Source organism: Euprymna scolopes, chromosome 10, assembly GCF_053919585.1.
Source record: "Euprymna scolopes isolate OS-2025 chromosome 10, ASM5391958v1, whole genome shotgun sequence".
Taxonomy (NCBI): Eukaryota; Metazoa; Mollusca; class Cephalopoda; order Sepiida; family Sepiolidae; genus Euprymna; species Euprymna scolopes.
The window spans coordinates 27,134,024-27,160,088 of NC_136491.1; the positions used below are offsets into that span (position 1 = coordinate 27,134,024).

A 26,065-nucleotide genomic window follows, 5' to 3' on the forward strand; every position below is an offset into this window, starting at 1 on the left:
TGGACCTGGGAGCAATGGTAATTAAAGGGTGGCTCCACACTCCCCAAAGCCCACAAGCTGGGGCCTCACCACTGGATATAGTTTAAGGATATAGTTTCCAGGACCCCCATTGAGGGACTTTTACCCTCTGCAGGGGGGCAGTCGGTGTATTCTAATGCCCCACCGACAGGGCCGATGAATGGAGGCATCTAAGGGATACGTCTCCATAAAATGATGAGCAAGGACCCTCCAGAATCCAAATAGGGGAAGAGATTTGGGTGAAAGCCCCGAATGCGTGATGTACGAAACAATGGAGAAGAGGAGTGATTACTGAGGTGCAATCTCCTAAAAACTTAAGCGTAGATGGAATGCTGCGGCACGTTTTGGATTTAAGGCGTGTAGTCCATGAAGACGATGATGTAAATGATGGGCCAGGGGGCAGTGGAGATGAACCGGTGGAAATGCACAGACCACAGAGAGCCCGTACGAAGCATGGGCACAGGATTATGTAATGTAAAATTATCCTTAAAAATCAGGACAAGGGGGCTCCGAAATGTTTTAAAAGTGGTTACAAACCTGCCTTGTGCAACTTGTACAAATCTGGGTGGACAAAAAATGACTGATGAAAAAAAAAAAAAAAAAAAAATGGCCGCCTTATCTCTTTACATGCCTGCAATGTTACCACCTGATATGCAAATGAGATGCTCCTGGTTGGAGATAAAAGAGGCCTGATTTTGCAAAGAGGTTGTTCATTTTGGAATTGGATTTTGAAGAAGTAAGTTCGATCAGCAAAAGTGCTTTTGAAGTTGAAAGAGTAATAGCAGAGAGTTGAGTTTTTGGACTAAGGAATTTTGGCAGCAGTGTGTCAAATCTAACAATTGAGACGACTAATTTAACCACGGTCAATAAACGGAGTTTTCAGATAAAAATAGTTTCAACTTTTTTTTTTTTTTTGGTAAATCTTGCGGAGTATTCACTGTTTTACGGTTGTTGTAAAAATGGAACGGAAATTTAAATTTCATTTCGTTTTAAATTCAGTATACTTTTACATTCCGTCCAATTCATTGTTCACATTTCAAATTTTATAGGTTTTCGGGTATGCTGACAAGGTTAGGGGTGTCTATTCCGAAAGCCGTTCTTAACATGGGGAGGTCAGCAGGGTGTTTATTCGTTGTAAGCATACCCGGAAACCTATAAAAGTCGACATTTCGAATGTGAAAGGTGCGTTGGACTTATGTAAAACAAAATACCAAAAAGGTAAACCAAATTGACTTTTTTCATTTAAAAATTAAATTATTTCGGTTTTGTTAATAAAATCTTATTTTTATATATATATATATATATAGGAGTACGATTGTTGAATGTTATTCTTTCGATTACTTTCGTTTTTTGGGGGGTACAATTAAAAAAAAAAAAAAAAAAAAAAAAGATTAAAACGAACGAAATTTAAATTCTGATTCCATTTTTACAACAACCATAAACAGCGCATACTCCGCAAGTTTTACCACTGAAATATTAAACAAAACTTTAATCGTGTTAACAGGTGAAAAATTGCGGTCATCTTGTTTAAATCAAAACGGAAAATTACCTCCCTTTTGAAATCTCCTGCGCTGCGTCTTGCTATCGTTTTCATCAAATTCTATTTCATTTAATAAATAATTGTCTACCTTATCGATTTTCATAATTTTTGGATATATTCATCTTAAAAATACGAGGAATACGTAAGATACCATTGTTTTCATGTGAAATTCAGTATTACGATTTCCGAAATCTCGCCCAAGTGCCATGCGATCTTGTTCAAAGTTCATTGACTAGTAAATTAATTTGATTTGTTATTATAATTCTATTCGCTATCCGAAATATACACTAACAGATTTGGTGCTAAGTGCACTTATTGATCCGCGCTATTTTTAAATCGTATTTTCAAGTTTAATTAAAGTTTTACGATATCTGTTTTTATCAAATTGTTAGGTGAAAGTACAGAATAGGTACACAACAGCAACAACACCCTCCTGTCCCCATATTAAGAATGGTTTTCTACGAGTTGCGCTCCAAAAGTAATGACTCCTATTTTTTTTTTCGAATGGATCAGAGGGGATTGCAAATTGCATTGTTATGATGATCGAACTCATGCATGCTTGACCTGAGCGTTTCATCTCTGTTGCAGATATTGACAGTGTGACACTGTGACACTATAAGAAAGCAAGCAATCCCTGTCATAGACGTGCGTCAGAAGCAGAGGAGTCATCGCATTTATGGCAAAAGTGCATGGAGAATAGTGGTGGTGGTGGCTATGTAGAAAAATAAATTCTGGAGCACAAAAGGGGGTCACTTGTTTTAAATGGTACCAGTATTTTGAGTTAAAGAAAAAAAAAGGTTTTGCTTTTGGAATGACCCTCGTATTTTTCACTGAAAAAGTAAATATATATCTAAGTTTCCCCGCTTTGAATTGCAATATTTTCCATGCATCTCAATATAAGTACACTTGATATGAAAATACGAATGCATAAAAATAATAAAATAAAAAAACGTTTTCTTAAATAAAAATGAAGGGGGGGGATTAAAAACGTAATTAAAGACACCTGTAATATATATATATATATGTGTGTGCGTGTGTGTGTGTGTGTGTGTGTGTGTAAGCGAGATAAGACACTGACAGAAATCAGATGAAAAATCCTGATAGATATTAATTAAAGTAATATTTTCAAGGCGATCCTAGCCAAAAACGAAAAGCTCAATATTTAAGAATAGAGCAATATATAAGTTTCGTGGTTCAATTTTAAATTTTGCTAACTGCATTTCATTTCCTCTGATGATGTGAGCCATTGTTGAAAATCCATGGATTAAGGAAATTAAAATAACCCCTTCTACATATTCCTTTGTCAAACAATAAATTCTTAAATCGAATATATGTCTCTATATGTTGTTTTTCAGAATTTAAAATTGAACCACGAAACACACACACACACACACACATATATAAACACCGCCAAAAATACGTCATAAATTTTTGGTTGGCGCAAAAATAGGCTCCAGGGAAAAGCGCAACTAGGAAGTAATCTTAATTTACACGTGCGCATAATTGAATTATTCGTAGTTACGTTGTTCGCGTACTAAACACGCACACGCATGTATTGGGAAATAGAGAAGGTTTTATGTAAATACGAGAATTAGGTGGATTGCGTTAAAGTAATTAATAATTATTAATATTGACAAGGAGAGTAAAATAAAGAAAGAGAGAGAGAAAAAAAAAATTCTTTTTACTTGTATTAATTTGAACGTCATTGTATCTATTTCAAGAGCTGTGTGGCAACCCGGCGTTGATGACCAGACACTTTTTTTTTTTTTTTACTTTCATTTTTGGTTCACATTTTTTAATACGATTTTTTAAAGTTGAATTTAATTATTACGATATCGTTTTGTGATTAACTTACCAATTGTGATAAAACTATAATTTTGTTAGATTAAAATTAGTAATTTTGTAGACCCCCCCCTCCCGTCTCTAAACAGAGTTCAGGTAAAGGGGTTTGGAGTCAATGGCAAAAAAGACATTCGAATCCTTCAATCTTAACTACATGAAGATTTAAAACTAACAATTTTAAAGCCAAAAATTACTTTCGATTCGACAATTCAATTCGATTCAAAATTCCTTTCAAATTTAGGTTTAAAACGTAATTTTAATTCTTTATTTGTTATTTACAAGTCAGCCATTTTAATAAAATGGCTGATTTGTTTACGAATAAATCGAAATGCATTATGATGGATTTAATTTCATATTTTTTTTTTTTCAAATAGGATTTAAAATTCATTTTAGTACTTTATGCTATTGGATTTCTTTAGTAAAAAAAAAAAAAGAAATATGCGAGTAATGTAGATGCGGGAAAAGCATAGACAGATAAGTTGTAACTCAATTTGGGATTTTCTATTGTGTTTACTCTTTTGCACGAAATACTTTATTCTGATATTCGAGTCTCTTTATTTATTCATTCCATTTTGATTACACAGACAAAAATATATCGATCACAATAGAGTCAGATCAAATACTTAAACAGAAACTTATTTATTTTCACGGGGGAAAAAGTAAAATAACAAATGAATGCAGACAGACAGCGTTTATTCTTTAAATATTCTATAGGATTCATACTATAGACAAATAATGGTGAGTTTATAGAATCACTCCCGTCTCTCCAATCGGGTGTTTTTGTTTTGTTGGTATTAGTATAGACCGTGCTGAAATAATGACGTTATTCTTAACATGGCTGGGGAAGACGTTTTTTGTAACTATCTTGTACTTTCACCTAACAGTTTAATAAACAAACGACACCGAATATATATATACATATATATATATATTATATGAATTTAACTTGAATACCTTAATTTAAAAAAAAAAAAAAGGACCTTCGCACTTATATTACCGTGCTGAAATAATGTTATTACGTTGAAAGCCATTCTTAACATGACGAAGGGAGGCTGTTTTGTAACTATTCTGTACTTTTACCTAACAATTTATATATGTAAGGGTACCCCATGCACTTATTGATCCGCGCGGAAATAATAACGTTATCATTTAAAAAGCCATTCTTAACATGGGGAGGGGAGGGTGTTTTGTACTTATTCTGTGCTTTAACCTTACAATTGAATCATAAAAAAAAAAAAAAACTTTAATTAAACTTGGAAATACGCTTTTAAAAAAATAGCGCGGATCAGTAAGTGCATTAGCACCTACATAAGATATCGTGAAACCTGAATTTAAATTAAAAATACTATTTAAAAAAAAAATGCGCGGTAACCTAAGTGCATAAACAAAATAAAACAAAACAACAACAAAAAAATAGCAGGGTCCGTATTTTACATAAGTACGGTTTCGTTTTAGGGTGTGTTTCTTTTCGAATGCATTGAGAATTACTTCTAAACCTAGAAACGGATCATTAAAAAAAATTTTGAAATAAATAAATAAAAAAAACAAAAAAAAAAAACGTGCGATTCAAGACAGGGGAGGGGGAGGGGTTCCATAAAATTACCCACAATAAATACGTACAAAAAATAAATAATTTAAAAATATTTTTTTACATATTCAGGAAAAACAAACAAATTCTCATCATTTAAAAAAATAAACTTAAAGTTCCTTACCACTAACTCTTTATCGGTCGGTGTGTCCCGAGTTGGTGGTCGACTCTGGTGACCCTGGACAAGTGTTTATGAAGACGAGAGAGAGAGAGGAAGAAACGTACACTAGAAACGTATTACAACAAACAACATATTATTATGATTATTATCAGTTGGTAAATATATTGTCAATATAAACCAACGGATCTGCTGTCACGATCCTACTTCGTGTCTTTGGTATTAAAAAAAAATTTAATGCAAGAGAAAACGTAAACATGAATAATGTAATATCCTTTCGATGATGGTGGTGGTGGTCAGTTTAGTTATTACACTTAATAGAAAGTAAGATTGCTGTAAACAGCAACGAGAGAAAAACAGAGAGAATGCCAAGGAAAAAAAAGCTGCAGTAGTAGAAGCAGTAATAGTAACGAGTTATATACTGCTACTCGTTTTTTTAGGAGCGACAGTAGTAGTAGTAGTAGTAGTAATAGTAGTTGTTGTAATACTTGTAGTAGTATTGTGCACGTGCACCTTTGACTTAAGGGACAGTAAAAGAAGTAACGATAGTTTTTCCGGTTCCATCACCGTTCACCTTACCATTATTATTCATCGTAATGATTTCATAAGTACTTTACTTAGCTGAGAATGACAGAGACAGCACTTGTTATTTGCGTGTATGTCTCGTATACATTCTCTACACACACACACACACGCCACACGCACACGTCAAATGCTCTCTATCTGTGTGTGACTGGACTGACACTGACCACACACACACACACACACACACACACACACACACACACATATATATATATATATATATATATATATATATATATATATATATACGACTAGCATTTTTGCTTAATGCGCCCTTAATTTTGTGAAATTAGCCTCAAAGTATAAATATGTGTGTGTGTAAAAGAGAGAGAGAGAGAGAGAGAGAGAGAGGGAGAGAGAGAGAGAGAGAGAGAGAGAGAGAGAGAGAGAGAGATTGCTAAAATCTAAAATCAGAAATGTAGAATACTTTTTTAGATTTTAGGATTTATAAAAGATAGTTAATTTTTCTAAAGAATAAAAATATTATGAAGTGGCATCATGATGATGATGATGATGATGATGATGATGATGAACAACGTGCACATGCACATGTAGACATCGTATGCCACTGCCACACACACATTTAAATAGAGGAGTGTGCTGCTGCTGCTTGAGAGGTGGTGAAAAATGTTACTCGCATTCAAGTAAATAATACGAGTCTATATTGTTAACTTTTTCAGCTGATATGATAGAAAACAAAATAAAAGCAGATGGTAAAAACAAAACAATTATTTTTCTCAAAATTTCAAATACTTTTCGGTTTAAGAGAATATTTTACGGAAAAAATTAAGGTTCTACATATCTTTAACAGGGATTGTTCTAAGGGAGGTAACTCTATTTTACTAAAGTACTTGAAATTCATTTTTTCCCCTCACAATTACTCGTTTTTGATTAAGAAAAATAATATTGTCGCATTTTACTTTTTCATAAAACTTTGTTGCTGCATTAAATGAAATACTTGAGAAAAAAAAAAGTATTTTTTTTCTCACAATTCTTAGTAAAATAGAATTACCTCCCTTAAGAATAATAGGTCAAGAATAATCAAAAGTAATAACATTTTTTTTCTTAATTATTTGAACTTACAAACCGAGCGTGAAATTATTTCTTATTTTAATAAATTACTTATTTTAGAGAGAGAGAGAGAGAGAGAGAGAGAGAGAGAGAGAGAGAGAGAGAGAGAGAGAGTTTGTAGAACTTCTGTTCCAACAGTAGTAAAAAAAAAAAAAAGAAAAAAAAAAAACACACCACCAGAGAAATGATCTCCGTAAAATGATTGGTTGAAATATTTAATACTGATTGATCAATTCTATCAAAATACTCAATCTCGATTAGTTACCGATACCAAATCTCAACCAATCAGAAATAGTCGCTCCGCGAAGCGAGCACCTGTCAACATTGACAATAGTCACTCACTCTGATAAACGGTTCAAAAGAGTCACCAACCTAATAGATCTTGCACTGTCAGCTAGGATTCAACCCCTGTCCATCCATAGCCCTTGAGCCCCTGGAGGGGCATAAGCCATCTGCAACTTTTTGTAGATGTTTTTGTAATGAGGAGTTCTTTTTGCAGGGTGAGGGTGCTCGCCCCATGCCCAACTTTCCCAGAAGGTACATACAGCGCCTAACCTTCCCAAATGGTCACCCATCTGGTACTAGCCAGGCTCAACGTTGCTTAACTTCAGTGATCTGGCGAGAACCGGTGTGTCAATGTGATTGTGTCATACTCTTCAACCCCTGTCCCATCAATGAAATGTTGCATCCCTCTGCCTGTTTTATAAGTATTTTAATGGTAGGTGTTCTGACGAACTGCAAGCCTTTGTACCCCCTCGATGTAAATACCTCCGACAAACCCAACAACCAGCAAAATCCCATCCCTACAAAGTAGAGATCCCCAGATGCCAGAAACCCTTCTACGCTAATAGTTCTACCCTAGGGTTGCTAGACTTTGGAATTCCCTTCCAGGTTCCTGCTTCCCTGACTGACATGCAGAAGTTCAAGTAAAGAGACATCTTGCTGCTCAACTCCCTACATAGTATCTCTGCAAATTATGTCCCAGATAGTAGTCCCTTATATCAAAGTGTCTTGTTGGGGTGGAAATAAGTGAGAACCCAAACAAAGCCTCCAATGAGAAAGTGAACTTGTCAAACTAATCCTTGTCAATCATAATATTGCTCTTTGCAGGCAACTAAATGCTGCTGTGCTCACTTGGCTGCTGGCATCTCAGCAAACCACACAAGTCACTGTCATAAACAACTGAATATAGTGACAAACTATCAAACTCATTCACTTACAGGTTCACACACACAAACAAAAATAATGCTTTTTTCATCTAGACCAAGTGTCGGCAACCTACAGCCTGTTAGCCAGTTCCAACCCATGAAAGCATTTTGACTGGCTCGCAAGCCTAATTACCAATGACTATTTTTAACATGAAAGACGAGGATTTCGAATTTCAACAAAGGGCCTCCTTTTGATCCACCTAACCGAATTTGAATACTATGATCACAAAACCACAATCAAAACTCAATCAACACTATTTCTGCATCAACAAAAATTAAAAAAGAGACATAAATGATTTAATGGACTGATCAGTGACAGACATTAGGGTGGGGCAGCTTCAAAAGGACAATGTTGCCTCACTTTGAAATATTTTCATGTTCTTGAGTAACACTAACTTTTGTTAGGTGTTCCTTTAATTTTAGATTTCCTTTGGTTTTTCTGATTTCTCAATGTTTATTTTCATTGTGGTTTTAAATATTTAGGCTGATAGTGGTCTGCATGTGTAATTTTCCTTTTTTTTTTTTGATTTTTCATTAATGCCCTTCGTCTGATCTGTGACCTGTCACAACACAATGACGATCCGGCTTGTGACCTGTCACAACACAATCCAGCCCATGAGATAAAGAGGGTTACCGACCTCTAGACCCTTTGAAGATTCCTTAACTCTTTATTTTTGGTTGTTTCATCAATTCGTATCTCAATTGTAGGTGTGTCCCGTTTCCTCTTGAGATTCATCATATTTTCCACCATACTGAACAGATAATCTTCTAATGTTTGTGCATAGCCTGAAAATAGGCAGTGAAAGAAGGAGGTCGGTAGTACTTGGTGAACAGTAGTCTGAGATGTCGGAAATTTTTCTGTCTCTATGTCTGTCCTTGTGGCCATGTCACTAGTAAGGGTGCTGGAGGTAAACGTTTTGTCTGGGCTGACGTTATCTGCCTGATAGTCAGGGACCCGAACCTTGGATTAACCACTAAGGAGGCTGTCCTATCAGCAGGCGCAAAGTACTGGGACTGTTGTATTGCCATTTGGTGAGTGGATCTGGACCATGCAAGTCTCTGGTGGGGTCTCTCGATGCCATACTAGTGGGTAATTGTTACGGCTTTACCTTTTCGTGTGCTACAAAAAAAAAATTTCCTGTCTTTTTCTCTTTTACTTTCCCTCTCTGTACTGCTCTAACCAAGTATGCCGACCTATTCCACAAATCCCAAAACCTCAACATGAAATATCTCCAGAATAAAAACTCGATTAAACCTAGAACCCCATCTTCCAACGTAGACCTCTACTACCAGGTTTCCTTCTCCAACATCAGGGGTCTACATTCCAACCTTCCAGAGGTTGAAACCCAATTACAGAAGACGAAACCGGACATATTATTTTTAAGCGAAATTGGAATAGGGCCGACCACCCCCCTAGATGAGTTCATAATTAACGGATATTCTAACTTAACAGCTAAATCTGACCCCCAAGATCGCCATGGGCATGGAATATGTGCCTACATTAAAGATGGCTTCCCGTGTGGCAGTGATATCTCTAGAGAAGATCCTAATTTACCCTATATGTGCTTCAGGGTTGCACTTGCTAACACCACTGCATTTATATTTACTCTCTATCACCCCCACAACAGCGGAGTTACTATCTTTAAGAGCATATCTGAGAAAATAGACCACATCCTGTCTGCACATCCCTCGGCTAACATCCGCATCTGTGGTGACTTCAACGTCCATAACGTGGAATGGCTGACCCATTCAAATAAGACAGACGATGAGGGGAGGTTCTGTCATGATTTTGCCATTGCTTATGACCTCACTCAGATTGTTCGCGAACCCACCCATGTGCCCGATACACCTAGACCTTTTTCTCTCAACTTCCCCTGAGCTATGGTTATGTTCCGTTCATTCTCCTCTACGATACTCCCACCACTCCATCGTATCAGTTAAGATAAAAACGAAATGTAATAAGTCCCCAGATGTACCCCTCCACCGTACTGTATACCGATACTCTATGGCTGACTGGGATAGCTTCTGTACATTCATATCTGATTTACCTCTGCACTCCATGTGTAAAAAGGAAATGTCCTCTATAGTATCAGATCTGACCGAATAGTTAATTGTAGGTATAGACCAATTCATACCATCTAAAAAATTCCAACAAAAACTTAACAGCCAGGCATGGTTCTCCCCAGAATGTTCTGCTGCTATCGCGCACAGAAATCACTTTTTCCATAGCTACCAACGTAATAGAGGCACTGAGACTAAAGCTGCTTTCAGGACCGCCAGCAACCACTGTAAAAGAGTAATAAAAAATGCAAGAGAGCTATATGCCCAGTCTGTTAAATACAAGGTAGCTGATCAGCGGCTTGGTTCCCACCAGTTTTGGCAAATAACAAATAGGATCCTGAACAGAAGTGTGCGTTCTATCCCAACCATTATCAATGGACCAGAGGTCATCTCGTCAGCGTCAGACAAGGCCAAACTATTTGCAAAGAACTTTGCAGCTAATTCTACCCTATGCGACAAAGGCCATCAACTCCCCATATTTCCTCCTATAACACAGAACATGCTAGGTAACATACAAATATCCGTGCATGAGGTCGCCAAGCTAATCAAGAACCTTGATTCCAGTAAAGCAACTGGCCCTGATGGCATCTCAATTATAGTGTTAAAAAAGCTTCAACCAGAACTTGCTCCCATACTTACGAAACTGTTTAAGCGCTGCCTTAAGGAGAAGTGCTTTCTGACTCCCTGGAAGACCTCATCAGTTTGCCCTGTATTTAAGAATTCAGGTGATAAGTCATCTCCCTCTCAGTACAGACCAGTAAGTCTCTTGTGCGTTATGAGTAAGTTGCTGGAATCCATATTAAATAGAGAAATAGTCAACCACCTCAGCAGAAACAACCTTCTTAGTGACACACAATATGGTTTCCGCTCTGCAGTGGTTATATCTCATAGGATTAGTGAATCTCCTGACAAAGGCTTCCTTTCTAGGGCAATTGCTCTTGACATATCAAAGGCCTTCGACAAGGTATGACATAAGGGTCTACTTCACAAGATTTCCAGCTACAGTATAACGGGAAATGTTTTCTCAATCATTAAATCATTTCTCTCCGATAGACTCATAAGAGTAGTGGTCGATGGACAAAAATCAGAGGCCTGCAGTATTAATTCTGGTGTCCCTCAGGGGTCAATCCTGGGCCCAACTCTCTTCCTGATCTACATCAATGACCTCCCTAAACACATACTTAAATCATTCGTTGACATCTATGCTGATGACACGACCATCTACGGCAACACATCAAAGGCTGTAAATGACAAAGTTCTCTCTGATTCTCTCTCCTCTGATCTCGAGCACGTGGTTCAGTGGGGGGAGAGACGTGGCTGGTTACCTTTAATGCATCTAAAACCAAACTCCTATCCTTACATCATCAATGCTCTGATCCCCAGCTGGCATCAATTGTGATGGATGGCTCTCGTCTGGGTGAGGCCCCGTATTTTGACAAGCTTCTGGGTTTGACCTTTACTCTTGATCTGAAATGGAACACGTACATCAAGTCTGTTGCCAAGGTCGCTGGAAAGATGGTGGGATCCTTTTACCGCTCCAGAAGATATCTCACTAATGATGCAATTCTCTATCTATATAAAAGCCAAGTACATCCACGGATGGAATACTGCTGCCATATCTGGGCAGGAGCTGCTAAAAACAGCCTATCCTGCCTTGACAGAGTACAAAATAGACTTCGTGGCTTAGTGGGGGATACCCTTTTCTCTACCCTGCAACCTCTCTCCCACAGAAGAGACGTTGCGAGCCTATCCTTGTTTTATCGTTATTTCCATGGCAGGTGCTCGTCTGAACTCCAATCTCTGGTCCCCCCTCACCAATCTTTCATGAAAAACACCCGTCTAGCTGAATCCACTGTGAAAAATTTCCCCCACTCTTTATCTGTGCCTAAATCAAATCGTGGATTCCATGAACAAAGCTTCTTTCTTAGAACTGCACGCCTGTGGAACTCTGTTCCGTCTGCCTGCTTCCCACCTGACTACAACTTGGATGTGTTCAAGTCCAACGTTAACAAATTCTTAATGAACCGCCTCCTTAAGTAAACATTTCATCAAATCTCCACACTAACGTACTGTACTTGAAATAACCCTTATCCCTGAGTGGCTTCCGGGCCTTGATAAGTGGTGACCACTGTGTAAAAAAAAAAAAAAAAAGGTCGTCATCACTGCAATGTAGAGTTGCCAAGGATGTCTTTTTCAGTGAGTAGAAAGGCTATAAATACTTCACCATAAGGTTGTAGCAGCTGTGCTAAAAGCGACCACCACTATTTTGAATCTATGCTTAATTTCTAAGCTCAGCACTGATTAGTGCAAGCATTTAACTTTCTGACTTGCCTAATCAGAGATTATTTCTCAGCTGAGCTGAGTACACAACTAAAGTTGATATAAGGGCATGCCAATTTTTCCCCCCCCCCTCCGGGCATGAGATTACCAGCAAGCTAGCTTATTTCACAGCACTTCTTTCAACCCCCAAGACTTCTTTCTTTGGACGCAAACAACTCCCACCCACCCCTTCCCAGTCCATCTGGCCATAGGCTTGACTTTGATAAGAACACCTAAGAATGCAATAGGGCAGCTGCCACACGCACACATGTGAACTTAGTATCACACACACACACACTCACACATACACACATGGTAGCTTTCATTCAGTCTTTATAGACTATGGATACCTACTGTAAGGATGCCTGTGCATGGAATTTTTGCAGCAAGAGTTGCGCAATCTCCAACCACACCTCTCCTGAGTCAACATTGTTGAATACCAGTAGCAAGTGAAGGCGCAGGACGATTGGAAACAATGCCAAGATAAGCGGAGAGCACATGCAGCACCTAAAATTCCCAAATGGTCACCTATCTAGTACTAGCCAGGCTCGACATTACTTAACTTTGGTGATCTGACAAGAACCAGTGTGTCAATGTGATTATGCTGTACACATACACACACATATACACACACATACACATACACAAACACACACATATACACACACAAATACACATACTCATGCAAATACGTGCACACACAATCGGTTGGTTTCAATAAAAAGTAGGGCAATGTTGGCAGCTGGTTTGACTGCTCCATACCCAGCGTTACAATCTTCAAAGGAAGAACACACGCACACGCACACACGCACACACACACACACACACACACACACAATACAGACACATACACACACAAATACGCACACACACATAAATACTCATACACATACACAAAAATACACACACACAAATACACACACACATACACATACATACAAATACACACACACACACACACACACACACACACACACACACACAAATGCTCATACACATTCACATACTTCTGTCTACATATCTATTTGCACACGGCCAAACTGGTATGCTACAACAATTCTTCATGTGCGAACCCTTTTTAATTACAGACAATATATTCATCTTACGCTGCCTTTATACATGAACATTTTACTCTTCTCTATTAAAAAGGACATTCATTTAACACAACATTTCCAACCTTTTGTATTCGTCCATACTCCTTGAGGTATTCCTCTCCTTTCGTTTCGACCTTTATTTACTTGTGAACAAAAATGATTCAAAGTTGTTTCAAATATTAGAAATGTATCCCATCTCATTTCTTTAACACAAGATCAGTTCTTTAGTGTAATCTGTCTCCACTGAGACAACACTATGGAAGGTTATAAAAGTAACCTAGGTCCGACCTGCATAGACATGCCTTGGGCAAGCAGCAATAAAACAGTCTATCCTCCTAAAGGAGGAGGTAATGCTTAGAAGGGTGACTTCTTGATACTGAACAGGACATTATATATTTAGAATCCTTTGAGATGAGAAATTTGTATATTTATTTATTTATTTTTTTGCAGACTGTTATCCTCATCTATATAGTTGTCGTTTCACGATGTTTCGGCCAACGATTCCTCTGATCTTCGGCAGATGGTTAACCATGACAGAATAGAAATGGCGCAGTGGATAGAGGCGTTGAGTGTCTACGGTTCCAGGTGAGCATTTTCTGAAGATAGTGGTTTCAATCCTACCCAAAAGCAGGCCAGAGGATTTGTTGGCCAAAAACGCAATGAGACAACAACAACTATGGAAGGCATTAATTATTGGGGATACAGTTAAAAGACTCAGCATTCCAATCCTGTCGTGGTTAACCACCTGAAGAAGGCCAGAGGAATTGTTGGCTGAAACGTGGTGAAACAATCACTATAGAGATGAGGATAACAGCCCGAATGCCTGCAAGATTATTGTCTGTTTTTTGTTTGTTTGTTTGTTTGTTTTTGTTTAAAAAAAGAAAAAGAAAAACAAAAACAAAAAAAAAGCTAATTGGATCTCTGTACTACTTTCTCTGTTGGTGTTTTCACACAAGATGAATGTCCGGAAGTAGTTAGTAGTTACATTGTTTGAAAACACTTTGCTACTTTCCAAATCTACTCATGATGGAGAAGAAAGCACAAAAGATGTCAATTGTCAGCTGAGGAAAGAAAGGGTAGACTTTAATTATTGCCTGCTGTTTTGTGTCACTGTGGCCTTTAGTAGCAAGTCAGTGGACTTATAAGAAAAAGTTTCTTTGTAGTGGAGTGGGAGCAGTATTTTACTAAATGTGTGCATGTTTGATACTATATTTTTTTTTTAGAGGGTGGGGCACTGACTTAAATATTTCTTCGTATTTTGGAGATGAGGTGTTTTCATTTATTGAGATTGTCAGTCTGACTTCCTCATCTTGGTTGTTATAGTCACAACGTTTCGGCCGTTTTGCTCTCCGGCCTTCATCAGGTGTTCTGTATCATTTGTTAGGAGTCTCGAACCCAACCCTTTATTATTATTACTACGAGGATACCGTGTTCGGCTCTGGGACATAGTTGCTGATTCTCTGTTTTGAATGTTACTTTTCACTACCTTCGTTCAGGATTGAACTCAGCATCTTTGGGTAACTGTAAACTTTGATACAACGTCTAGGACCACTCGGCCATATGTCACTAGGACAATTCTTAGTTGGTTTTTGTTAATGCTAAACCTATGTTGTTATTTAAGGTTTTCTCTCTCTGTTAGAGGTGTCCAAATTGTAATAATAATAAAGGGTTGGGTTCGAAACTCCTAACAAACGGTTCCCCAGTTCGATACAAAACACCTGATGAAGGCCGGAGGGCAAAACGGCCGAAACGTTGTGACTATAACAACCAAGATGAGGAAGTCAGTCCGACAATCTCAATAAATTAAATATTTCTTGTTATGATGGTTTACTTATTCTAATATATGATGGACGCCAGACGTTGCCCAGTCGTACAATACGCTTAAATGTGATATTTTAATTCATGCAGATTGTCTATGTATTATTATAGAATCAATCCTCTATTGATTATTATATATTACAAGGAATAATTTTCCCGATGGATTAATTTGCAACAAAATTTTTTAAAAATAATAATGATAATGCCGTGCATGAAATTCTGTCTGTGTTTGTTTATAATATCATGTCAGCTGATATTTGGGCTTGATGATCTTAAAAATAGTCTTTCTTCTCTTATAGATGAAAAAGAAGAATTTTTACAGGGAAATATTTTACGTTACACCGGTGTAACGTAAAATATTCCCCTGTAAAAATTCTTTTTATCTACAAGAGAAGAAAGACTATTTTTACGATTGTATTTTTTTCGATTTTCGATACTTATCGGATGAATTTCTGTACAAAACATATCTAAGAACACTGTCAGAATTATAAATTATCTTTTTTCCCAACATTTTAACTCTTGTATTTATTATTTTCCATTGGTGAAGTTATTAGCTTTATAATAAAAATTAAAATAAACATTCATTGTGTTAGAAATTACATATGATCAATTATTAACAAAAAGTGTATTAGCAAAAATATGTAACAAAAGTGCACATCATGATTCTGGAGCCATAACTGCCACAAATCTCTGGTATTTACTTTCTTTGCACCACAGGAAACTGTGACACCAGATCGGAAGGTGAGAGAGAGTCAAGCAAGCATCCCTAAAGGAAGCGCTGTCTGGTCTTTTAAAAATTGCTTGGGTAGTCCATCAGCATTTCCAGGTTGGGGCGCCTCAGGCAGTAAACAAATTTACTCAACCCAAAAGATGAGAGGCAAGGCCTGGGTGAGTGGACATCCTAAGATTACTCAGAATCAATGTCTCAACCCAACAGGCAAAGGGCCGCTGAAATGACCCAGTTTTTGCCAGACGGAATCTCAACAGGCATGCATCAGTAATTAAAGTGAGTAGCCAAGTGAATGGCGCAAATAACTACCTCGATGTTTAGATGTATGAGGTGCTTTCTATAAATTTCCTTTTTTCGTATGGGCAGTTTTTTTGATAGTACACACATGAAACCCTAGTACCCTTTGACGTAATCTCTTCTGACTGCAATGCATTGTTTGTACCGTTCCAACAGCGTCTGGAAGGTCCCATGGAAGTCCTGTTGTGTGAGCATGTCAATGACCCTCGTCACAGCCTCTTTCATCTCCTCAATTGTCTCATAACGACAGCCTCTAAGGTTTTCCTTGAGCTTAAGCAATAACCAAAAGTCACAGGGAGCAAGGTCTGGACTATAGGGAGGGTGAGGAACTGTCTTGATGTCCATCTTGGTCAAATAGTCTGTGACAAGGATGGAGTTGTGGATTGGTGCATTCATACAAATCTTTTTGCATCTTCAGTTCCTCATATATATTAATGTGTACAGTTCCCACACTGACATCAAACTGTGCACTTATTGTCTCTATAGACACATGACGGTCCTTAGCCTTGAAATTCTTTATTTGGCCAATCAAATCTGATGTTCTTACTTCCTTACTCCTTTCACACCTCTCATCATCCCTCATTACACCTCTCATCATCCCTTCCTTGAATCTCTTATACCACTCAAAAACTGATGCCTGATTCATGCAAGATGGTCTAAAAGCAGTTTGAAGCATTCCATACGTTTCTGTTGCATTTTTCCAAGTTTAAAACAGAATTTTATTGCATATTGTTCTTTTAAATTGTACTCACGTCCAGATTGCATTTTTGAAATTCATTTACTGTGGGCTTTAGTAGCGTGTATTTCAGTTCCTGTTTTAGCTGTTCGTTTGAATCTGAAAGTATAAAAAAATTAAAAAAAAAAACAACTGATGTATAGCAATAACATACTGAATTTTCAAGAGTCTACGACAAAGTTAAAAGCTTGTACAGAAACAGTCTGGAAACTTATTTAAGACACCTTGTAACTATATTTATAATCTCTGGGTAAGTCCATTATTCCTGAAATGGGGAAGTCAGCTTACACCATACTCCCCATCCATATTTTTAAGCTGATACTTCATAAGGAGTCAATATCTATTTCTCTTGGGATTGATTTCCATGAAGTGTTTTATTTTTTTCTTTCAGCCGTTCACCTTTGAGAAATTATTTGTGAGACTGGCAACTCGAACATGTCAAACATGCTAATTCTTCTTGTAATTGAAAGGCATTAAAAAATCAGTACACACCTGTTTCTTGTGCTGACCCATGCAGACAAAAAGAAAAGAAAAGAAAAAAATGGCTGTCTTTCTGGTTTTATGCTAATCCAACTGATCGCTTTATGCAAATGAGATGCTGCTGATTTTAGTATAAAATCCTGACTTTTTAGGATTTGGGGATGGAAGGAGCAAGTCTTGTGAGCAGTGATTTGTGTTTTTGCAGTTGGAAGAAATTAGACAGCAGAGTGGTGGGAACTTTTTTTTTTAAAACTTTTATTTTAGACATCAAAACCAGGAGAAATTTACAAGCTATTTTCGCAAAAATGGGCGACCGGATAAGTTTAAGCAACAACATCATCAGGCCATTTACTGAAAAAGGAGATGCGGCTGCCTGGCTTAACAAGTTGAAGCTAGTTGCGAAGCTTCAAAAGATCGAAGACATAGTAACATTGATTCCAATGTATTTGGAAGTGAATGCGCTCACGGTCTACCTTGAAATGGGGGAAACAGACTAGACCATCGGTGAGAATATTGAGAGTGAATTAAAGCTCAAAATGTTGCCTGGATTGGGGAATCAGTGAATGTATATGCGGTGGAAATAAGGCATTTAGCAGGATTGGCTGGATATGTGGGGTACTGGCTGTCGTGAGCGGTTTTACTGACTGCATCTGTATGGAGCTGCAGTGAATGATTGAGATTGAAACCATGGAGGTGGAGGAGATTTTGAGGCATGCCAGGGTGCTGGCAAAACATCCTGGTAAACTGGGAACAGTTGCAGCCTCTATGGCAAACAATCCCAGCCGAAAGGAACAGTTGGTGAGAGGACAAAGGCGTAAATTTATCGGTAAATGTTTCAGGTCTGCTAAGAGACTAAAGAGTTGCAACCAGGCATTATCTGTTTTCGGTGTGGCCAGGTTGGGCACATTAGCAAGGAGTGTTCTGTGCTTCAGGGAAACGATTAAAGAGGTACTATTACACCAGTAGTCACCTCTGCGATAGTGTGTGAGGACTTGTTTCCCCAGATAGTGATTGCTATCAATGGAAAGAGGGCTAGAAGTCCTTGTCAATACCGGCTGCATAATTACACTTGTCGCTACGTATTGCCAACTTATGGAATGGAGCAAGCAATATTCGAGCAGTAGATGGCAGGGAGGTGAAGTGTTGTGGAGAGGTAGATACCGAGCTTGTGATAATGCTGAACAGGCTTATTGCAGGAATCGACGTAGTACTAAGTCTAGATGTGATAGACCGACTGGGAGGAGTTATGATAGCTAAAGGTAGAGCGAAGGTAGAGCGACGATGGCAATCAGTGTGTACCAAGAATGCTAAGAAGTTCAACCAATAGCAATAGTGTCCAATTGACAAAACTCAGCCTATGTCAGATTGAAGATGAGGATTTCCATTTTGATGGTGACAAGTGGACTGTAGAGTGGCAATGGTCCACAGACCCACCTGTGTTAACAAACCGGGTTAATTGCTACTAAAGCACATTGAAAGGAAAGATAGAATCACAGTTTGAAAAGGAAGTGAAGAGGTGGATCGACAAAGAAATTCTGATACCATGGTCGGGGAAGGTTGAAGGAATTCTACCACTCATGGCTGTGGTTCACCCTACCAAGAAAAAAGTCAGGTCAGTGTTGGATTTCCAAGAATTAAACAAATGTGTGGCTACTCATACAAAAGATGGAATTGACGTGTGTGAAGAAGTTATGAGAAAGTGGAGGAGAATGGGACAATCAACTAAGACCTATAAATCCATGTGGACAAAAAACTATGGTGGTATCAATTGGTCGAGCATAAAGGTCGAATTTATTGTTTCACCAGACTAGGATTTGGACTGAATTCTGCACCAAAGATCATGACGACAATTCTTAAGACTATGCTGGCCAAAGATGATGCTGTTAAGAGAGCTACCTACCTCTACATTGATGATGTGCTGGTAGACAAGACCGTGATGTCTGCGAAAAGGGTGAGGAATCATGTAAATATACGAAATGACGGCTAAACCGTTTGAATCATTGGAAAATGGAATGGCTTTGGGATTGAGATTACAACAGAATAATAATGTTTGCATGAGGAAACGAGATCCCTGAAGCTAGGGAGCGCCTGACCAAGAGAGAGCTTTTCTCGATATGCGGAAAGTTGGTTGACCATTATTCCATAGCCAGATGGTTGCGGACAGCATGCAGCTTTATTAAGAGGCAGATGGGTACGGACCAATGCGAGGATATGATTGACCGAGGAGTGCTGCTCATGATACAAGAAGTCATTGCAAAAGTGAAAAATGTAGACCCAGTGAAGGGAGAATGGCATGCAAACAGGAGCTGTGAAGGGGTGATATGGAGCGACGCTAGTAACCTGGCATTAGGGGTATTATTAGAGATAGAAGGTACAACTGCTGAAGATGCTGTTTGGTATACAAAAAAGATGATAGTGCCCATATCAATGTTGCAGAGCTTGATGAAGGGCATCAATCTGGTTTTAGAATGCGAGTTACAGGTGGTGGATGTTAGAATAGACTCGGCAACAGTAGCATCATGGATTAGATTGGAGATGTCTGGGGATAAGCAGATCAAGACAAAAGGGGCAGCAGAGATGTTTATAAAGCCTCAACTTGGAACACTTGGAGACCTAATCCAAGAATTTGGACTGAAGATAACTGTTACCTTGGTTCCAACACAGAAGAATAAAGCAGATGGATTAACCAGTGAAGGGAAAAGAAGGCAGTGGCTCCAGTATGCTGTATGGTAGAACAGCTAAATGAACTGCATAAGATGCATCACTTTGGAAAAGAACAAACTTTATACTTAGCGAAAAAGGCGAATCTGCACATCATGATGGAAGATGTCCGGGAGGTGGTGGAGCAATGTAGCGAATGTCAATCTATTGACCCTGTGCCAGCTAAACATGAAAAAGGGGAATTAAATGTGGTAGAAAATTGGAGGCGACTAGCCATTGATATTACTCGTTATCTACACAAACCATATTAATTTGTCCAGATTTTGTAGATATTATCACAGAGTTGTGATTTCAAAAGTAAAATAAAAGCATTTAGGTGTCATCAGTTAGAATCGAAACTGAAGCATTCAAAGCTGCTGATGTTACCACTGTACCAACGTAACACGGATGTAAATCGATTAAAAATTGAAAATAAACTAAGATGAACGTACAAAACGATTTTTTCAATTTTGACCCTTTAAAAACAATTTTAACCAGCTAAAGACCCATAAAAGAATGACCCATGAAAAATCCAACCATTTGAGGTTCCTAGCACCGCTCTGCGCCTTTTAGTTTCGGAAGAGCTAAAGTTTGAAAACAGGGAGACAGACAAACAAAGAGACATATAGCCTTTTATATATAAGATTTTTATTCTGTAATGGCTGATGGAATGAGAGCATGTTATTGGTGTCGATTAAATAATGGGTTCTATTCAAAATTCTGTGCAGATTCCCGGAGTTCAACAAGATACACCTGAAGGTCGGAGGTTAAATCGACTGAAACATTATGCAAATAATACTCAAAGTAAGAACAATATTGTACTGACTTATGCATTCTCCTTCCTTTTCATCAAAAGTCTAGCCAGCAGTAGGGAACTGGAAGTGAGAAGGCTGACCATTCTACATTGTGAACATTTTGAAATGAATTTCTCTTGTCTTGGGGAGGCTCCATGTTTTGACAAGCTTCTGGGCTTGACCTTTACTCCTGATCTGAAATGGAACACCCACATCAAATCCGTTGCCAAGGTTGCTGCAAAAATGCTGGGGTCCTTCTATTAATCCAGTAGATATCGCACTGCTGATACAATTCTCTACTTATATAAGAGCCAGATACATCTAAGGATGGAGTATTGTTGCCACATCTGAGCAGGAACTGATAGAAAGGACTTATCCTGCCTTAACAGAGTTCAAAATAGACTTCGTAGCCTAGTAGGGGATGCCCTTTTCTCTTCCCTGCAACCTTTTTCTCACAGAAGAGATGTTGCGAGCCTGTATTGTTATTTTCATGGCAAGTGCTCGTCTGAGCTCCAATCTATGGTTTCCCCTCGTCAAACTTTCACGAGGAACACTTGTCCAGCTGTAATCAGTCAATACGTCCCCGACTCTTTATCTGTGCCTAAACCTAAACGTAGATTCCATGAACAAAGTTTATTTCTTAGAACTGCACACCTGTAGAACTCCCTTTTGTTTGCCTGCTTTCCAGCTGATTACAATATGGTCGTCTTCAAGTCCAATGTAAACAAGTTCTTGATGAACCGTTCCCCTTAAGTAATCCAATTTACCAAATTTACACTACTAACGATTCCTATGATATTGCCCCATTGACTTCTGTATACTCTTGAACCCTTATCCTCGAGTGGCCTCTTGGCTTTGATAAGTGGTGACTCCTATGTGAAAAAAAAAAGAAGGCATGCAAGCACTTAGTACTAAAGCTGCCGCAGTGGATGCACCACAGTGTCCTGTGCTTTAAAAAGCATGCACACTGTAAAACAGGAAACAATATTTAATAATTTCTATTAAACCACCTGTTTTTAGTTTATCAAAGCATTATTTTAATATTTAACTAGCAAGGGTACCCGGCGTTGCCCGAGTGTTTGTTTCCGGGACGGGGGGGGGGAGTTTTAAAAAATGTTATGGTAGGTAAGTAGGAAGGATCAAACCCGGAGTCATGAGTAAAAGTAGGAAAATAAAGTGTGAAAACAAAAAAAAAACATCTGCAACGTTAATAGTTCGGCCACCAAGAAAAGTCCATTCCAGTTGTTTAGAAAAAAAAAACAAAAAAAAAAAAACGACTACGGTAGGTCGGCACGAACGTGAAAATATAATGTGAATTGTCCAGCACGCTAACCACTACGCCACAGAGCACTGCAGCTTAGTTTAGTGATTTTAAATAACTTCACATGAAAGAACTACGAAGCCAAACCGGTGTTCTCTTCTCAACTGTTCCTTGTGAACGATCCCCAAACGGTGTTAAGTGGTGGCAGGGGGAGGAGGAATTTATTAGAGAGAAAATATTTTACCACTTCCATTGATCTTAACCGATTTTGGCCGTGACTTCTCAGCAGAAAAAGTATAGAAATCTAAGATTATCGAGGAATTTGAGAAATAATAAGCCTATAACACACCTCAGATATTGTTCTGCCGTTTGTGCATATTATATTTGCATGAAATATCTTGATTTTTAATCCTATTAAGGTCAAAATCAGACGGGGAAAAATGAGTTCATTTTATTTATATAGAGATAGAGATTAAATGTTGTCAACATAATCATTGTTTGAAATTGGTCATATTTTTTTTTTGCTTAATTTTCTATTGTTAAATATTAAGTTATCAATGTCAAACCCAAATAGCCTTAAAGCTGACAAATCTCACTTTGTTTCTGGCAAGCCAATTTTCATTTGTTATTGTTAACCCATGATACTGGCAATAAAAATGTACTTAATAAAAGAAATTACTGAGAATGACTCATATTTTTAATTGAATAGTTGTCGGTTCTTATTCATTACTGTAGCAAAATTAAAAAATCGAAATACAGTGTAACCCGGATATAGGAGACTTCCCCGTGTGTTTGTTTGTTTGTTTGTTTGTTGTTACATCTTTCTTATATCCGGGTTACACTGTACATTAACACAGGCTTATAATTTGGGACCAGAGAAAATCTCTCTTATATCCGTTTTTCTTATATTAAGTCTCTTATATTCGGGTCACACTGTATTGAATTACAAATAAAACCAATGGTATCTACTTAATCGTCATATCGAAATTTGTAACATCGAAAAATTACGAAAAACGGTGAAGTAGAAAATTAATTATTAATGAAATTATGAGTTAATTAAGAGTTGCCAGATTTTGAAGTCAAATTTTGCGAATTTGACCTCTTTTGAAGCAGTTTAGCCTTGAAAAATTGTATTTGTTTTTTTTTTTTTTATTTAGTTTTCTATAAAACAACTAATGAAATCATTTGTTTTTCTCCAACGTGTAATTGCCTAAAAAAAGAAGAATCCTATATGGGGATGGGGGTAGATGAGGGTATTCGATTTAAAAAATATGAAAACGATAGAATGTATTGTTAATATTCCTTAATGTAAATGTTTTTATCTAAAAAAAATTAATTTCCTCCAAAAACATAAAAAGAATATGATTTTAATTTCATAGGAAATGGCACCAATGTTTGGGAGTCAACATCTTCATTATAGCCCAGAGTTAACATCTTTAATATAGCCATTTTTATTTTACATAGTATTAATACAGAACGTTTTCCAACTGGCCTTTTTGGGCCATTTTTCCTGAAAAATTTGGCTTTAAATATTTTTTATACTTTGGCAACCCAAATTACTGTGTTTTATCTTCATTATTTAAAACAATATGGCCGGGCTTTTTTTTTTATGAATCATAAAAATACAGGATTTTTGTAATAATAATATTTAACTAATCGCAGCATCACAATTAAATAGATAAAAGTAAGTAGTTATTATTTCTTGATGAAATCTCAATATTTCGATTGTCGGATTTTGCTACAATAATGAAGTAAGCCAATTTGTCTTCTTTACAACTGAAATTTTTTTTTCTGTATAAGTTGTAAAAAGTGTGCAAATCAATAAAAGTTAAAACTAAAGTTACTGCATCCCGAGCAGGTACAGCGAGTTTTAAATAAAAATACACGTTTGTTCCTTTGTGCGGAGCTAGATTCTCTGTTAAAGGCCTACTGCTGTATCTAACATTGCCCTCGTTGGGAGGCAAGTAAAAGGAGATTTGACAATAAATTCCATTATATGATGTTTCTACAGGGTGTTAAAAATTTACCGTTACGAGATTCTTTTATTTTCTATATTTAACAAATTACCTATATTTTTTATGTTTTTCAGGTGTATAAAACTGAAACTTTAGTTTTGATCAGAATGCCACAGGATTTACAAAAAAGAACCGCCATTGTAGAGCTATTCAAATCTGGGAAGACAGCACCTGACATAGCAAAGATCTTAAATATCAACAGAATGTTGGTCTGGCGGACACTTAAACGGTTCAAATCGACTGGTGACATTGTTAATCAACTTGGTCAAGGTTGGCCTCGTTCTGCCAGGAACCCAAAACTGATAAAATCCACAAGAGAGAAGCTTAGGAGGAACCCAAGAAGATCCCTCAGAAATCTCACTAAAGACAATAAAGTGTCAGTTGGAACGATGTCTGCGATTCTCCACACTGATCTCCAAACATCTGCGTACAAACACAAGAAGAAGCAACTGTTATCTGCAAGTTCTATCGAGAAACGTGCGCAAAGAGCTGAGCTCATCTTATCTTGCATCACTGCTGACACGCTTCCTAACTTGGTTTTCAGTGACAAAACGAAATTCGACGTCCAACAGCATGTTAACATCCAAAATGATCAGATTTGGTTGCATAAAAGTGAAGTCGAGTCTCGGGTGGTTACTCGGAGGCAAGGTGCCGCCTCAGTGATGGTCTGGGCAGCAGTAACAGAGACGGAAAGAAGTTCCCTCGTTTTTGTGTATGATGGCATCAAATTGAACCAGGAAAATTATCGCACATCCATTCTTGAGTCTGCATTGTTGCCCTGGACGCAAAAGCATTTAAAAAACAGGCGTTGGTCATTCCAGCAAGACTCTGCACCTGCTCATGGAGCGAAAAAGATGCAGGAATGGCTGACAGAGAATGTACCTGCTTTCATCTCGAAGGAAGAATGGCCTCCATCATCACCAGACCTGAACTCACGTGACTTTGCAATCTGGTCAATTTTGGAGAGCAAAGTCTCAGCTACACACCATACCAGTTTGGACGCTCTGAAAAAGAAACTGACCAAGGAATGGGAGAAAATACCCAAACGAGTCATTCGTGACACCTGCAGAGCATTCTCCAGACGTTTGCAGCAAGTTGTGGATGCTAATGGAGGTTATATCGAGTAAAAAATTTATATTTTCATTACTATATTATTATTTTATACATTTCAATTAATGCAATTATAATTTTTTTGTTTATTAAATACAAGTAAAAACCTTTGTAACGGTTATTATTGAACACCTTGTATATGTTTCTGTTCATGCAATCGAAATAAAAGCTCTTTGTCAAAGTCAAACGCAAATTTTCTCAAGTAAAAATTTAATGTAGAATTCATGTGGTGCCATTGATTTTGAATTTAAGTTTTATTTATTTAATTTTTTTTTTTATTGCATTTTCATTCTAAACAAGGCACAGTGTCACTTTGATGTAGGGGGCTACTATCTGAGACATAATTTGTTAGGGTACTATGTAGGGAGTTGAGCAGCAAGATGTCTATTTACATTACACTTGAACTTCTACATGTCAGTACAGTCAGGGAAACAGGAGCCCAGAAGGGAATTTTAAAGTTTAGCAGTCCTAAGGAAGAAGCTATTAGAGTTGAAAAGTTTGGAGAGAACTGGAGCAACCTCAGCGGAGCATTTTTTTAATAGCACAGCCGGGATAAGATGAGGTTCACATGCTTTTGAGGTGTCTAGGTTTTTTATAATACCATGTACCTGAGAAGTGGTGATTTTCACATCATCTAGTGTGGTTTCGTGGTTTCTGTCCGCAGAGGAAAATCTAGGAGA

The 26,065-nt window shown here is 37.7% G+C and overlaps 2 protein-coding genes across 2 annotated transcripts in view; one reads left to right on the forward strand and one right to left on the reverse strand.

The window, feature by feature from the left end:
- LOC145285884 (tectonin beta-propeller repeat-containing protein 1-like) overlaps positions 1 to 5,508 on the reverse strand; it is a 179,256-nt gene extending 173,748 nt beyond the window's left edge. The window contains exon 1 of the mRNA XM_080134345.1: positions 5,113 to 5,508. The gene's annotated coding sequence lies outside the window, so the exon portion shown is untranslated. The remainder of the gene's footprint in view (positions 1 to 5,112) is intronic.
- On the forward strand, positions 1,134 to 25,509 carry LOC145285885 (uncharacterized). Its single transcript, XM_080134346.1, has 2 exons — positions 1,134 to 1,236; positions 24,350 to 25,509. The coding sequence occupies exon 2, from the start codon at positions 24,383 to 24,385 to the stop codon at positions 25,400 to 25,402; it is 1,020 nt and encodes a 339-aa protein (XP_079990472.1). The 5' UTR covers positions 1,134 to 1,236; positions 24,350 to 24,382; the 3' UTR covers positions 25,403 to 25,509.
- Positions 25,510 to 26,065: the final 556 nt, after the last annotated feature.